Genomic DNA, 13,086 nt, shown 5'->3' on the forward strand with positions numbered 1-13,086 from the left:
TATAATTAATGAACTACTACAAAGTTAACCCAACGAAAAAACGAAATAGTGAAATTTTGCTTTAACATACCATTTTTTTTAGTCACTTTTAGTTTTTTTCTATAACTGTAAAAACTGACAGGACCTTAGTTAAATACTTACCCGTTATAGTCGTTCAGTGGTGGCGCCAGGGGGTCTGATAGGGTGGGTCCAAACACAGGGCCGACTAGACCCTCGGTCAGAATCCCGGAGTAAACTTCCCTGGGCTTATGGGAGAGTTTCTTTTCAGCTTTGTATGGTCCGAAATTTTGCTTTTAAGCCAAAATATTAGGGATTGGCAATCAAAAAAATGTTATATGGATAAGCAAATCATATTATTTGTGGTGTGGCAACCTTGTCGAGGCATCGGACGATGGGAGTCTAGGCCTGTCAGACGGGAATTACCCCCTCCCAAGCAAATTGATGACGTCAACACACCGAATTCCAAGACTACGACAATTAAAATTAAAGGAAATGTTTACCTATTTAAATACATTTTTCTTCATCATCATTAGTATACTATTATGTTGTTACTCTATAATATTATTAATATAGTACCGTATGTCATTATTCTTATGCGTTTTAAAAAATGTATAGTTTATAATTCACATTAATGTTAGCGTTAGTACTGTTATTCCTAATATACTGATGTCATTATTATTAATAGCATCATCATTTTCCTTATTGTCATCCCCATCCTCATTATATTCCCCAATATATGGAGGATGTTGATGATGATGAGGAGAAGAAAGATGATGGGGATGATGGTGAGGAAGAAGATGATGGTGATTACAATTGATAATAAGGGTTGTTGATGATAATGATTGTCATGATGGTGATGAGAATGATAGAAAATGATTGATGAGAATGATGATGACGATGAATGATGAGAATCATCCCTCTCATCCTCACCCTTGTCCATATTTTCATTCTCGTCGTCCTCATCTTCATCATCCTCATGATGATGATGATAATGAGGATGATGGTAATGATGATTATGATTATGGTGATTAAGATAAAAATGATGATGAGGAGGATGAGAATGATGCGGCTGATGAGGAGAAGGAAGATGATGAGGTAGATGATGATTGATGATGGATGATTATGAGGAATAAAATGATGCTGATAAGGATGGTGAGGATAATGATGATAATAAGAAGGATTAGGATGATGAGTTTGATGATGATGAAAATAAGGATGATGATGATTATGATTGATGATAATGGTCGTGGATGAGGTTAATGATGACGAATGATGAGAAACATCCCGTTTGCCCCTCATCCTCATCTTCATTCTTGTCGTCCTCATCCTCTTCATTATCATGAAGGTGATGGTGATGATGTTAACAATGACTGGTGAGGGTGACGATGATGGATGAGGATCAATGCCATGGCCAGGATTTTCAAAGGGTGTGGGACAATATCAGAGCGGACCCACTTTACGTGTAAATTCAAACAATGTGGACCCATTTTACGCAAAAATACGAACTATCTGGACCCATTTTCTTAAATTTTACCCATATTTAACTAAATATAAGGTATCTGGATCCATTTTATGCATAAAATTACATAATTTGGACCCTTTTTTAAAATGGGGACCATTTATTGTGGACCCATTGGAAAAATGGTGTGGGACTGTGCCAATAGCTGGTTATGCCATTGATGATGATGAGGATGATGGATGAGGATGAATATGACGATGAGGATGATGATGAAGAAAATGATGAAGAATGAGGAGGATGAAGATTATGAGGATGATGATAACGACGATAGACGATTGATAAGGACGTGATGAAGATGAGGACGATGACGATGGATGAGTATGATGTGATGATGATGATGGTGATGATGATGATAGTGATGATTACAACGATCGATGATAGTAAGGATGATTATAATGATTAGACAACAATGAGAATGATCATGACGATGACGAATAAGATGAGTATAATACTGTAATGATATCAATTATTGCCCTCCCAAGGCAAAGGGAAGTATGGGACAAATTTTTCAAAAATGGGTTATTGGTTGTACATGATTCCAGGTACCATTCTGCACATTTCAAACTAAAAATATATTTCAAAAACCTTATATTTATTGAGATATTAATATCATAATTAGGAAGTATGTCCACTTTTTGATGATAAAGCCACAGCAAAAGGAAGTATGGGACAAGCTGTGGCATTGTGTGTATCACTAGCCAATCAGAATGCAGTATTCTGACTGTGTGAAGGGAAGATCTTTTGTAAGCCATTGATTTAACCAAAGCTTAAATGAATCAGTAAAGTATCATACAGTTTTTAGATTCATCATTCCAAATTCTCCCGCCTTTTTAATTTATAAAGTTAACGTAATATTTGCCAGTTTCTTTGTTAATTTTTTCCTTGTAACTTTAGGATATTTCATGGTTATTTTTCTTTTTGTTCATAATTATAAAGTACACAAAGGCAATTTTATTGTATTATGCGATATATAGGCGTATTGATTAACACATTCTAAGGATTAGTCATTCATTGACTTTTCAAGAATATAAAAATAAAAATCACAAATATTTTGTGCGCTAATACATTCTTTTTCGAAAGTTGATGAAGAACGCAGACGCGTTCGAAATATTCCTATAATTTTTTTTTGAGAATCAGCGATTCAATTCATTTTGTCAATTGAAACAGGAATGGAAATACACTGCTTCATATTTTACCATTAATTTATGCCATCAAAGGTATCTTAATTTGTTACCAGGTGTTACTCGCTTCAACTAAAATACCACTTGGTTAGAAACATATATATTTTTTTTTAATTTCCTGAAAATGCTTACTTAACCTAATTCTAAATCGCCTTCGCATATAATGTCCCAGCAAGATGTATATCAAAAGAAAGAAAATAACAAAATTATTTATTCCAATGTAAATATATTGTTTGAAAAACCTATGATGAATATTTAGTGTCTCTGAAATCTAATTTTGAATAAATCTTGAATAAATCAACACTAGGGTGTATATAAACTTGCATTAATTTATACATTGGAAAATAACAGGGAACGAGAACAAGCCCTACAAACACTTACTGGTAGCTTCCAATCTAATAGGTAATCATTTTTAGTTCCAATTCTCAAAATATTATTTAATATTTAGATATTAATTTCATCAGGGATGTAACATCATTTATGCATTTTGAAATTTGTAAATTTTATTCTTTTAGGCTATCTGTATATAAGGTAGCCTATTTTTATCTATATTTATTTATATTTCTTGATTTAAAAAATATATAGTTTAGTTGAGTAATATTTTATGTAGAGAATGCTGTTATCAATAATTTACAATTTATATATCCATATGTGAGCATTTTATTTAGTATAAATGTGTATTTGCTTCCTTTTGATATGGCGTATTTCCAACATGTTAGTTGTGCAATACCACGGCAGAGGGAAGTATGGGACATTTTAAGCTAAAATACTGCTTTTTAGAATTTTTTTTATTATTATACCTAGAATGGACTTCTAATTATATATCAAAATCGCATGAAAGCTTTTAAACACACTTCATCATTTAGAACGGCTGATGCAAAAACACGTTTTGCTTGATTTCTCAAAACTATCCTGTTGTCCCATACTTCCCTTTGCCATGGGAGGGCAGAATTAGTGGTGAAAAAAATATTATAAATAATATTATTATATAACAGTACTAACAATGTAATTCATTCTAATATTAAAATATAATTTTGAAATAACAGATATACAATACAGTAATATATACATAATATTATTAATGATTTTAACAATAATGAATAAGCATAATACTACTATTAAAATGATAATATTTATATATATTCTATATGTGATTGCTTTGATGAGATTGTATTTTGTACAATAGTAATAATAATAATAATAATAATAATAATAATAATAATAATAATAATAATAATATAATAACTTTACAAAAGTAACCATTTTCTCCGCCCAGATGAACGCCATCTTGGAAATTGGCATTATGATTATTTCAATTAAAATTGATAGAGACAGTAAAGAGTAACTAGTTAACTAAGTTTATTGTCAACTTTCACAATTATAGCAAAACTAGAGGTGAATAATATAATGCCATATGTGTGTGTGTGTTTGTATGGATATATATTGTTTTGAAATTGCTCTGATAACAATAAAGTTAAATTTACATTTTAAAAGAGTTTTACAACCACAATGGCAGCCATCTTGGAATTCTTTGTGATGACGTCATTATTCCGATTAATTTTTTTAACGAGAATGAGGAGTAACTATTTAGCCAATTTCTTGTTACATTTGATATACATATCATATGTAAAAGCGACTAAAACATACATTTATTTCCCCTACCCCCATCTTAATTAGCTCAAAATAGGATATTTTATGTCAAAATTTTAGTGCTATAAAAAAAAAAATTGCTCAAGCTCTAAGAATGGGAATTTTTTTCTGAGACACTATATGCTATACTGATCCAGAAAAACCAAAAATAAATTTTCCTTTTCTTTTTTCTTGCTAATTTCCTACTGCACCCAGGCTAATAGTACTATTACAGAATGGCTTAACTGGTAGAGTAGACTGGTTTAGGACCGGTTGGGGTCATGGATAGACAGTGGGAGGTGGAGATGCGATGTTGAGTGGATGCACGTCGAGCGCTCGGTTACTAATGTCATGCGACGCGATATTATCAGTTCGGGGCTCAGCAACATCAGATATTGACGAATTTGGCAGCAGTGATTGACAAATGCAGCTGTTTTGACAAAATCAGTAGGACATTTTGACATCTTGTAATAGCAATACACAAATGTACGTGAAATTCTGTCGGTGATGTGACTGAATCAAATGAACCAAGTTACTTCCTGAAATGCTGGTGAACAACAGCGAGAAGATGTCTCGCAATTTATGATGGAAAACAGGGGTATTGCCAGTGGGGCATGGGGTCAAGATCCTTCATCGCGGGAAACTTTGCCCCCGTCGGGGAGAAAAAATTATATGTTTTTTTTTTTTACATATTAGTAGACTCTAAAATCTATTAAAAAAGTCTTGGAAACCTCTAAATTGTCATATTTTTTCGACCACCTGGACTACTTTAAAAAAATCTTGAGCTACGCCCGACCACGCCCACTTTGCTCTCGTCGGGGATATCGGCCTCTCTGTCAGGGACCTCGGCCTCTTAAGAATGTAAAGGAATGTGGTACAATCTGTTTTGTTTATAGATAAATTGTCAATTGTTATTACTTGTTGCACTACAAAACAAAACGAGAATTAAGTGATGTGGGTGACATCGTTATTCCCTAGTGGTGTATTTTAGCTTGTTTTTGAGTATCGTGCTTCTCTCTACCTCCTTTCCAATTTTTCTCCTTTTTTTGGAGGGGTGTGAGGTTTTGGGATCCTCCTGAATCCAGAAGGATGAAATTAAGATATAAAATTGTAACAGAGCCAATATCATCTTAGGAAAAAAATTGTAAATTTATACCGACTGTACTTCTTTGAGTTCGAACATCTAACTAGACTTGTGGATGGGTTATGTTGAATACCCTTGCATGACCAATGATTTGATAATTGACAAAGCGGTGGTTTGTCAGCTGCACTGTGAAAATATAAAATAAAAAAGTGTGAAAATCACGAACAATTTTATTATAACATGCAAATTACTGAAACAATCAATCTCCAAAATATTTTTAATACAAGAAAATAATGTATTAACATTAAAACACAGTATATATAAAGCAAACATAAATTTATACAACTTGATACTACAGAAGTAAATTCAGATTGGCTTAACAGAAGAAAAGCCAAAACTGTCACCACTCGCAAATTGTGTGGAAGGTTAAAAATTTCGAATATATTTATTGCATTAAACTTACCTTTAAATGTCTATACAATTATAGAAATTAGTTGTTAATCTAACAAGAAACGTTTACTATCTACCGTCAGATCAAACTCCCTTTTACCTTTATTTTAAATAAAAGAACCTACACATTCATGTTTATCATTCGATCAGATTTAAAATACTCATTAAAATGAGATACCTCAATTATTGCATTACCATTCTTCTTAACACTTTTAAAGCTGTTCTAATATCTTTAATGTGCTTACTTATTAGGCTATTTAGGCTATGAATACGTTTTCGTTCACCATTTACTTTCTTTAGATTGAGAAAGCATTTGGTAACCTTCTTTCTTTCTTCATACCACTTTGAAACTAAACCTACTTCTTATTGCTCAAAAACATTTTACCAATCTAATTTTGTAATTTTTAAAACAGTGTTTTTTTAAAGTATTTAATTGAAATGTTAAATTTTTCCTTTAATTATTTCAAGGTGATTTTACTTTTTGTTTGTTATACGTTTTGACTGATGTTTTGAAAAGTTTCTAATTGGTTTCGTGCTTTTTATGTTTTTACATTCACAATATTTAAAACCCCTTTTCTAAGGCAATTCCTTTTAGAATGCATGCAAGCGCAATTTAAAGTAATTTGTTGTCTATTTATCTTCCTTATGTCAATCAGAGCTTCAGCAGTGGCGGATCTAGGATTTAGCAATTGTGGGTGGATAATGCGATTTGTGAAGCACGAGGGGGGGGGGGGGGGGGGGGGGGGGGGGGTCGTGGTTTTGACAAGGGCGCAGATCTGTTTCGAAAGGTGAGCGGGGAACATTTTGTGAGCCCACACCCACCTCAGGCCCACCATGGTTGGGCCTGAGGTGCGAACATTTTAGGAAATAGTAGCTCTAGATGACTGGAAATGACACTTTTATATAGTAAAATTCATCGTCATTACATCACCATTATATAGTAAAAATGAAGCGGCAATAAAATTCTCATGATTTTCGGCAACCATAGATATATTCTCTTTCTCTCTATTGTGGCGAACCACCACATTTATTCATTAATATGTCATCAACAGTTCAAATACATAAGTATAAAAACATAATTTAACATAGATCAATCATTGTATATTGTAGGCCTATCATTATATTCGATAACCTTTCTTAAAAATTATACCAACTTGACAATCACTGAAAGTTGCTAGTTGGCCTTTCGTATAGGCACTAGGCCTACATGCAATTAATTTTGTAATAGTGTTTAATACTGAAGCTTAGTTATGCAAATATTAATTAATTGTATTACTATTCTTAATGATCATCATATACTGCCGATATTAATTGTATGGTTTTTTTTAAAATTATTATTATCATTTTTTTATTATTATTATTTCCTTCTATTTTTTGTCTTCCGTAGAAGTCACCCATCACCCATTTATTTATCTATTACATATGTTGATTATACTTATCAAGATCGACCATGGACCATTTATTTTTTGCTTTCTCCCTACTAATTAAAAATTCATATGTAATTAGTCTGTTTAGCTCAGATAAAAACATCACCGAAGGACATTTTGTCCTCAAACCAACCATAGATATCTAATTAATATGTGTGATGTACTGTAGCGAATAAATATTAAAAACATTGCCTTTGATGTACTTAATTTAGGCCTACCTACTTCGAAGCCATTAGTCCACACAAGGGCTGAGGTGGGAACATTTAGGGGAAATCGTACCTCTAGATTACCGCAAATGACACTTTGTTATAATAAAATTCATCATCATCGATCAAATTAATCGCTGTGATGTTCCATTGAAAATAAAACTCAATTGTCATTGATGTACGGTATTTTTAATTTACTTTACCATGTGCCGAAAACCAATCTTATTATTATTATTACATGCTTTTTCTCATACTTCTCAAAGTATAATAAAGGCACGCGCACACGAGTCGTGTATTATAAGTAATTCAGATGTTTGTGGGCAGAGATAGAGTACCGGTTGTACAGCACACTTTCTTTAAAACCTGGGTCATTTATGCAAATCATTTCAAAAATGTTCAGGCATCTTCTTGACATATGATATTATTAAATTGCGGACCAACCCCCACCCACTTTACCATATTTTGGGACGTGTCCCCCTGTCCCTCCTTGATCATGGGTTTAGGGAGAGGCATCCCCTTCCATTTGACATTTTTTGGAATTAGTTGACGGCTAGACGTTCCCGGATGACATCTGAAAAGAAGTTAAGCTTAAAATAGAAAGTGTATGTTTTACGAGAGTAGCCTACTACATGTAACTTGTATACATGAGAAGCACACACACACACACACACACACACACACAAGACGAGTGACTTTTTTTCGAGGGGGATGGCTAGCCACTCTATTCAACCCCCTACCCCCTCCCCTAGATCCGCCACTGCTTCAGGTGTTGGGTGTTACATTTTATAATGCTTTTTAATATTCATTGCTTATAAACCAGTAATCCTACACTCAACCAGTGGGTATGGTTGTTTCCAGGTAAAACTCTTGACATGTTGGTGCTAAGACACCTCGACTGTGAGTCGTATTTTCCCTTTTCTATCTAGTCTTCTGTTGTACAATAAACTTATTGAAGTAAAATTAGTATATGCATTTTTTATTTTATAAAATGAAGAAGAGATTTTTATTTAATTACGGAGGCCACGTATGTTAGACATAAGTCTTTTGGCGCTCATGTTGAATGTGGTAATCAGTGTATTTTTTACCTGCATTTACATGGCTGTACTTTGTACATTGAGTGAGCCCTCTTCACCTAAGCCATAATGCTTAAGGACAAATGTGGGCTCTGGTTTGGAGGAGTAGAGACCCCTAAATGTGTTAGACTCATGGCCCACATGCCCAGATCTTCTATTCAATCTCTACACCATCTTATGGGTCAAATAACAACCACTGTGCTATATGGGCGTATATTAGCCTAGGAAAACCAACGGCATAGTGTGGATAAGCGCCTGAAAATGCCAGTGAAAGTAAGATGAAGGCGGAAGCATCAACTTTCGTTGGTCAACGGTGTTACCAGTCTACCATCAATATGCAAATTAGGTGTTTTAATTGACCAATCAGAAGGCGTTTGGGATGATGTGGCCCAGAACCCCCCTACCCTACTACTTCTCTCAATCCACATAAGTGTCAGGTTCTTACATTATCTCTTAAGAAACTTTTAGTTAATTATGACTACAACATTAATGGTTCGTTAATTGAGAAGGTTAATGTTCAAAAAAATCTTGGAATTTACATTGATTCTAAGCTTAATTTTAACAAAGATGTTGACTATATTGTATCCAAGGGTAATAGGATATTGAGCATGTTTTGGCGCTCTGTAAAGAGCTCAATAGTAGCACCAAACTTCATCTTTATATTTCTCTTGTTAAACCAATTTTTGATTTTTCATCTAGGATTTATAATTCTATTTGTATTTCTCAATCAAATCGCATAGAACGAGTTCAAATTTATGTATTTTATAAATTATAAATTTTATTAATTATAACGTTGTTATAATTAATAAAATTTAATGTATTTTATTAATTATAACAACGTTAATGCCACTATTCATCTCTTACAACTTCACACTAGAAGGGGCACGTTTGATATGGTCTTCCTTCATAAATGTTTTAACTCGCGTTTTACTTGCCCTCTTTTATCTTTATTTATGTAAAAAATACATAGACCCAATTCACGTAACACTGACTTATTCTCTGTGCCTCTTAGCCGGGTCAATGCTACTAAAAACGGTTTTATTCACATAACTATAATACCAGTACACGTAACGATACCACTATTGACATATTTTTAACAGTATTTCCACGTTTAAATCCAAAGTTGCTAATTTAGTATAGGCTTTCTTTAGTTAAGCTAGGGACTCTCTTTATTGTCGATTTGCTTCCTTTGTATGTTATTGTTTGTATTTTACTATATTTTATATATTGTATGTTTAAGACATCCTGTAATGGGCGATTCCGCTCTTGGATTTAATTGAAATAAAATAAAATAAAAATAAAAATTATAATAACAGCAATAATAATATTAATAATAGTGTCAAGTATCAAAACAGCGTTTTGACACTATTTTAATAAATGCTAGTGCATATGCATATTAATGTTACGTATTGAAATAAGAAAAAAAGAATACAAATTCCCCTTCCCCCGTTCGAAAAATTCTTGATCCGCCTCTGTTCAATGAGACTAATTAAAAATGGTTTACGTTCTATTGTGACAAATGCTCGTTTGGATATCCTCATGACGCTTGGAATACATCTTGATGGGGGAAGCAACCTTGTGGTTTAGATTTCAGGAAACATTTCAAATTAGAACTTTACTTTGTACTGTGGCGTTCCCGGTGACATTATATTTTCTTAATTTATCGTAGTATAATGTAAGAAATTAGTGGCCTTACAAATTACGGTAAGACATTATTCTTATTCGTAATTTGGTTGTAATTCACAATCACATGGATTATGAAGAACCTGGATTTCGCAATGATGGGAGAATAAGTATTGTAATTAATGTAAATACTGTGGTATTTTTTTAATCATACAAAATAAAAAACGGATTTGTAAAGTAAGTTTAGCCCCCTCTGTCGCCGGGCCGATCCCGGCGTTATTACTGGGCCAAGTACAAGTTTTATCATGGAGTTGGTAATTGAACCTACCTTTGACAGGTGGCCAATGGCTGATAGCTATGAGGCGCCATCTGTTAACTTATAAAGTAATTTTGACCCTTTTGAATTAACCTAGTTCTAGCATTGTCAAACCATGCAGTACCTGTAAAACGCTATTTTTGTAGCTCTTTTTACAATTTAGAAGAAATAAAAGGAATTAACTAATAAAAATACACTCACCCATATCTTTTATTCCGGCATAGAAATACCACAATTAAAACTATGACCATAATTAACAGTAAGATGCAATTACCGATGCTGACGGCAACGTTACTCCAGCTGAGTCCCCTGAAAAACTGGCAGACCTAAAGAAAAAAATTTGTGACTTATGCTTACCACGAAAGAATATTATACTAGAAAGACATAACTTCAACACTCTTTCTAAATTACCAGATGAACCTGTCCAAACATATTTAGCTAAGTTGCAAACCCTAGCTAAAAGTTGTGAATTTGGTCTGATAACTGACGAGCTAATAAGAGATAGGATCGTATGTGGTGTTGATAAAGAAGTAGTGAGAAAAGCGTTATTATCTCAGAGTGAATTAATTTTGGATAAAGCCATTCAGATATGCCTGGTTCATGAAACTACAGAAAATGCAAACAAACAATTGTCACAGACAATCGACGTACTAAAGTTTGAAAAAAACCAAATCGCAGCACAGTAAAGTTTGTGGAAGGAGTAGGACATCTCATTTTTGTCCTGCATATAACAAAGAGTGCAGCAGATGTGGAATTTTAGGACATTTTGGAACACAGTGTAGGAAACCTATGGGTACTAGTGCACAACACAAGCATACTTACAAGAAAACCCAAGGTAAACAAAGATACAAAAAAAAGCCTAATAAGCAGGCATTGCATGATATCGCAACAGAAGAAGAAGCACAAAATGAAGAATTATTTGTTGTAGAAGGCATAAACATTGATACAGTTGACAGTAAAAATGAAATAAAAACAACTGTAATGGTCAACAATCATCCTCTCACATTAAAGATAGACACTGGAGCCAAGTGTAATGTAATACCACTAAATACTCTGCAAAATATTAAAGCTGCTGATGACATAGACCAATCAGAAAAGCCAAATCTGGTAGCATATAGTTGTAATGCCATAACTACTTTGGGAATGGCAAGATTAATGATAGATTCAGCCGGAAAACAACACCAACTGAAATTTTATGTTGTTGATGGTGATTACACTCCCATAATTGGATTAGCAGATTCTCTAAAACTTGAGTTGCTAAACGTTAATGATAACATGGTGCATGTCGTAACACAAGATTTTTCAGAACTAACAGAGTTTTCGGATGTTTTTGGTGACGATTTGGGCAAGTTACCGATGAAATATAAGATGTCTGTAGACCCTTCAGTACCGCCAGTGGTAAGACCACCAAGAAAAGTTCCAAAGCCCATGGAGAACAAAGTAATAAAGAACTTAAACGAATGACAAAAATTGGCGTAATCACTCCTGTAGAAGAGGCAACAACATGGGTGCCATCAATGGTTGCAACAAGAAAAAAGTACACTGAAGAAATTAGATTGTGCATAGATCCAAGAGATTTAAATGGTGCTCTGAAGAGACCCCATCACCCAATGAAAACTGTTGAGGAAATAACTAGAAATTTTAGCCAATGCCACAGTAATTTGTCTTAGATGCTAAAAATTATTTTTGGCAGGTACCATTAGATGCAGAATTTTCAAAGTTGACTACGTTCAACACTCCCCTTGGCAGATACAGGTATCTTAGAATGCCATATGGTATCAATAGTGGATCAGAAGTATTTCAACGCACAATGGAAATACTCTTTGAAGGATATCCTTGTGAGATAATTGTGGATGACCTGCTAGTCACTGGTAAAGATCTAGACGAGCATGACAAGAATTTAAAGGAGGTGCTACAGATAATTCAGAAGGTTGGACTGCGCTTGAATAAGAACAAATGCAATTTTCGACAGAGTCAGGTTTCCTATGTTGGACACCTTCTAACCGACAATGGTATAAAACCTGATCCTGAGAAGATAAAGGCTATATGCGAGATGCCAGCTCCAAAGGATACACCAGCTTTAAGCCGTTTTCTTGGTATGGCAAACTATCTTTCGAAATTCACAGAGAACTTTAGTGAAGTAACAGCACCCTTAAGGCAGTTGTTACACAAAGACACGCAATGGTGTTGGCAACCATATCAGTATGATAACAAGCCCACCAGTCTTTGCATATTACGATGTGACCAAACACTTAACCCTTACATGCGATGCATCCCAGTATGGTTTAGGCTATGCATGCCTCCAAAATGGTAAACCAATAGCATTTGCCTCACGAACAATGACAGAAACTGAACAGCGCTATGCACAAATAGAAAAAGAGCTGTTAAGCATAGTGTTTGCAACAAAGAAATTCCATCAGTTCATATATGGGAAACAAATAACCATACAAACAGACCATCAACCACTTATAACCATTGTGAAGAAGCCACTTCACAAAGCACCAGCTCGTCTGCAGAAATTACTAATGCAGTTACAAAGATACCACTTTGAGTTGGTATACAAGAAAGGTGCTGAGCT

At 34.0% G+C, this 13,086-nt stretch overlaps 1 protein-coding gene across 1 annotated transcript in view; it reads right to left on the bottom strand.

Annotated features, from left to right (window-relative positions):
• The window catches only part of LOC117124277 (receptor-type tyrosine-protein phosphatase beta-like), a 60,787-nt gene extending 50,005 nt beyond the window's left edge, over positions 1 to 10,782 (bottom strand). Inside the window, exons 1-2 of the mRNA XM_033270447.1 lie at positions 10,710 to 10,782; positions 5,486 to 5,599 (exon numbers count right to left, since the gene is read on the bottom strand). Coding sequence (XP_033126338.1) covers positions 5,486 to 5,599; positions 10,710 to 10,759 — 164 coding nt within the window. The 5' untranslated portion in view covers positions 10,760 to 10,782. The remainder of the gene's footprint in view (positions 1 to 5,485; positions 5,600 to 10,709) is intronic.
• Positions 10,783 to 13,086: the final 2,304 nt, after the last annotated feature.

The sequence above is a fragment of the Anneissia japonica genome, unplaced genomic scaffold (genome assembly GCF_011630105.1).
Source record: "Anneissia japonica isolate Jap-2015-1 unplaced genomic scaffold, ASM1163010v1 scaffold288012_len1326614_cov192, whole genome shotgun sequence".
Taxonomy (NCBI): Eukaryota; Metazoa; Echinodermata; class Crinoidea; order Comatulida; family Comatulidae; genus Anneissia; species Anneissia japonica.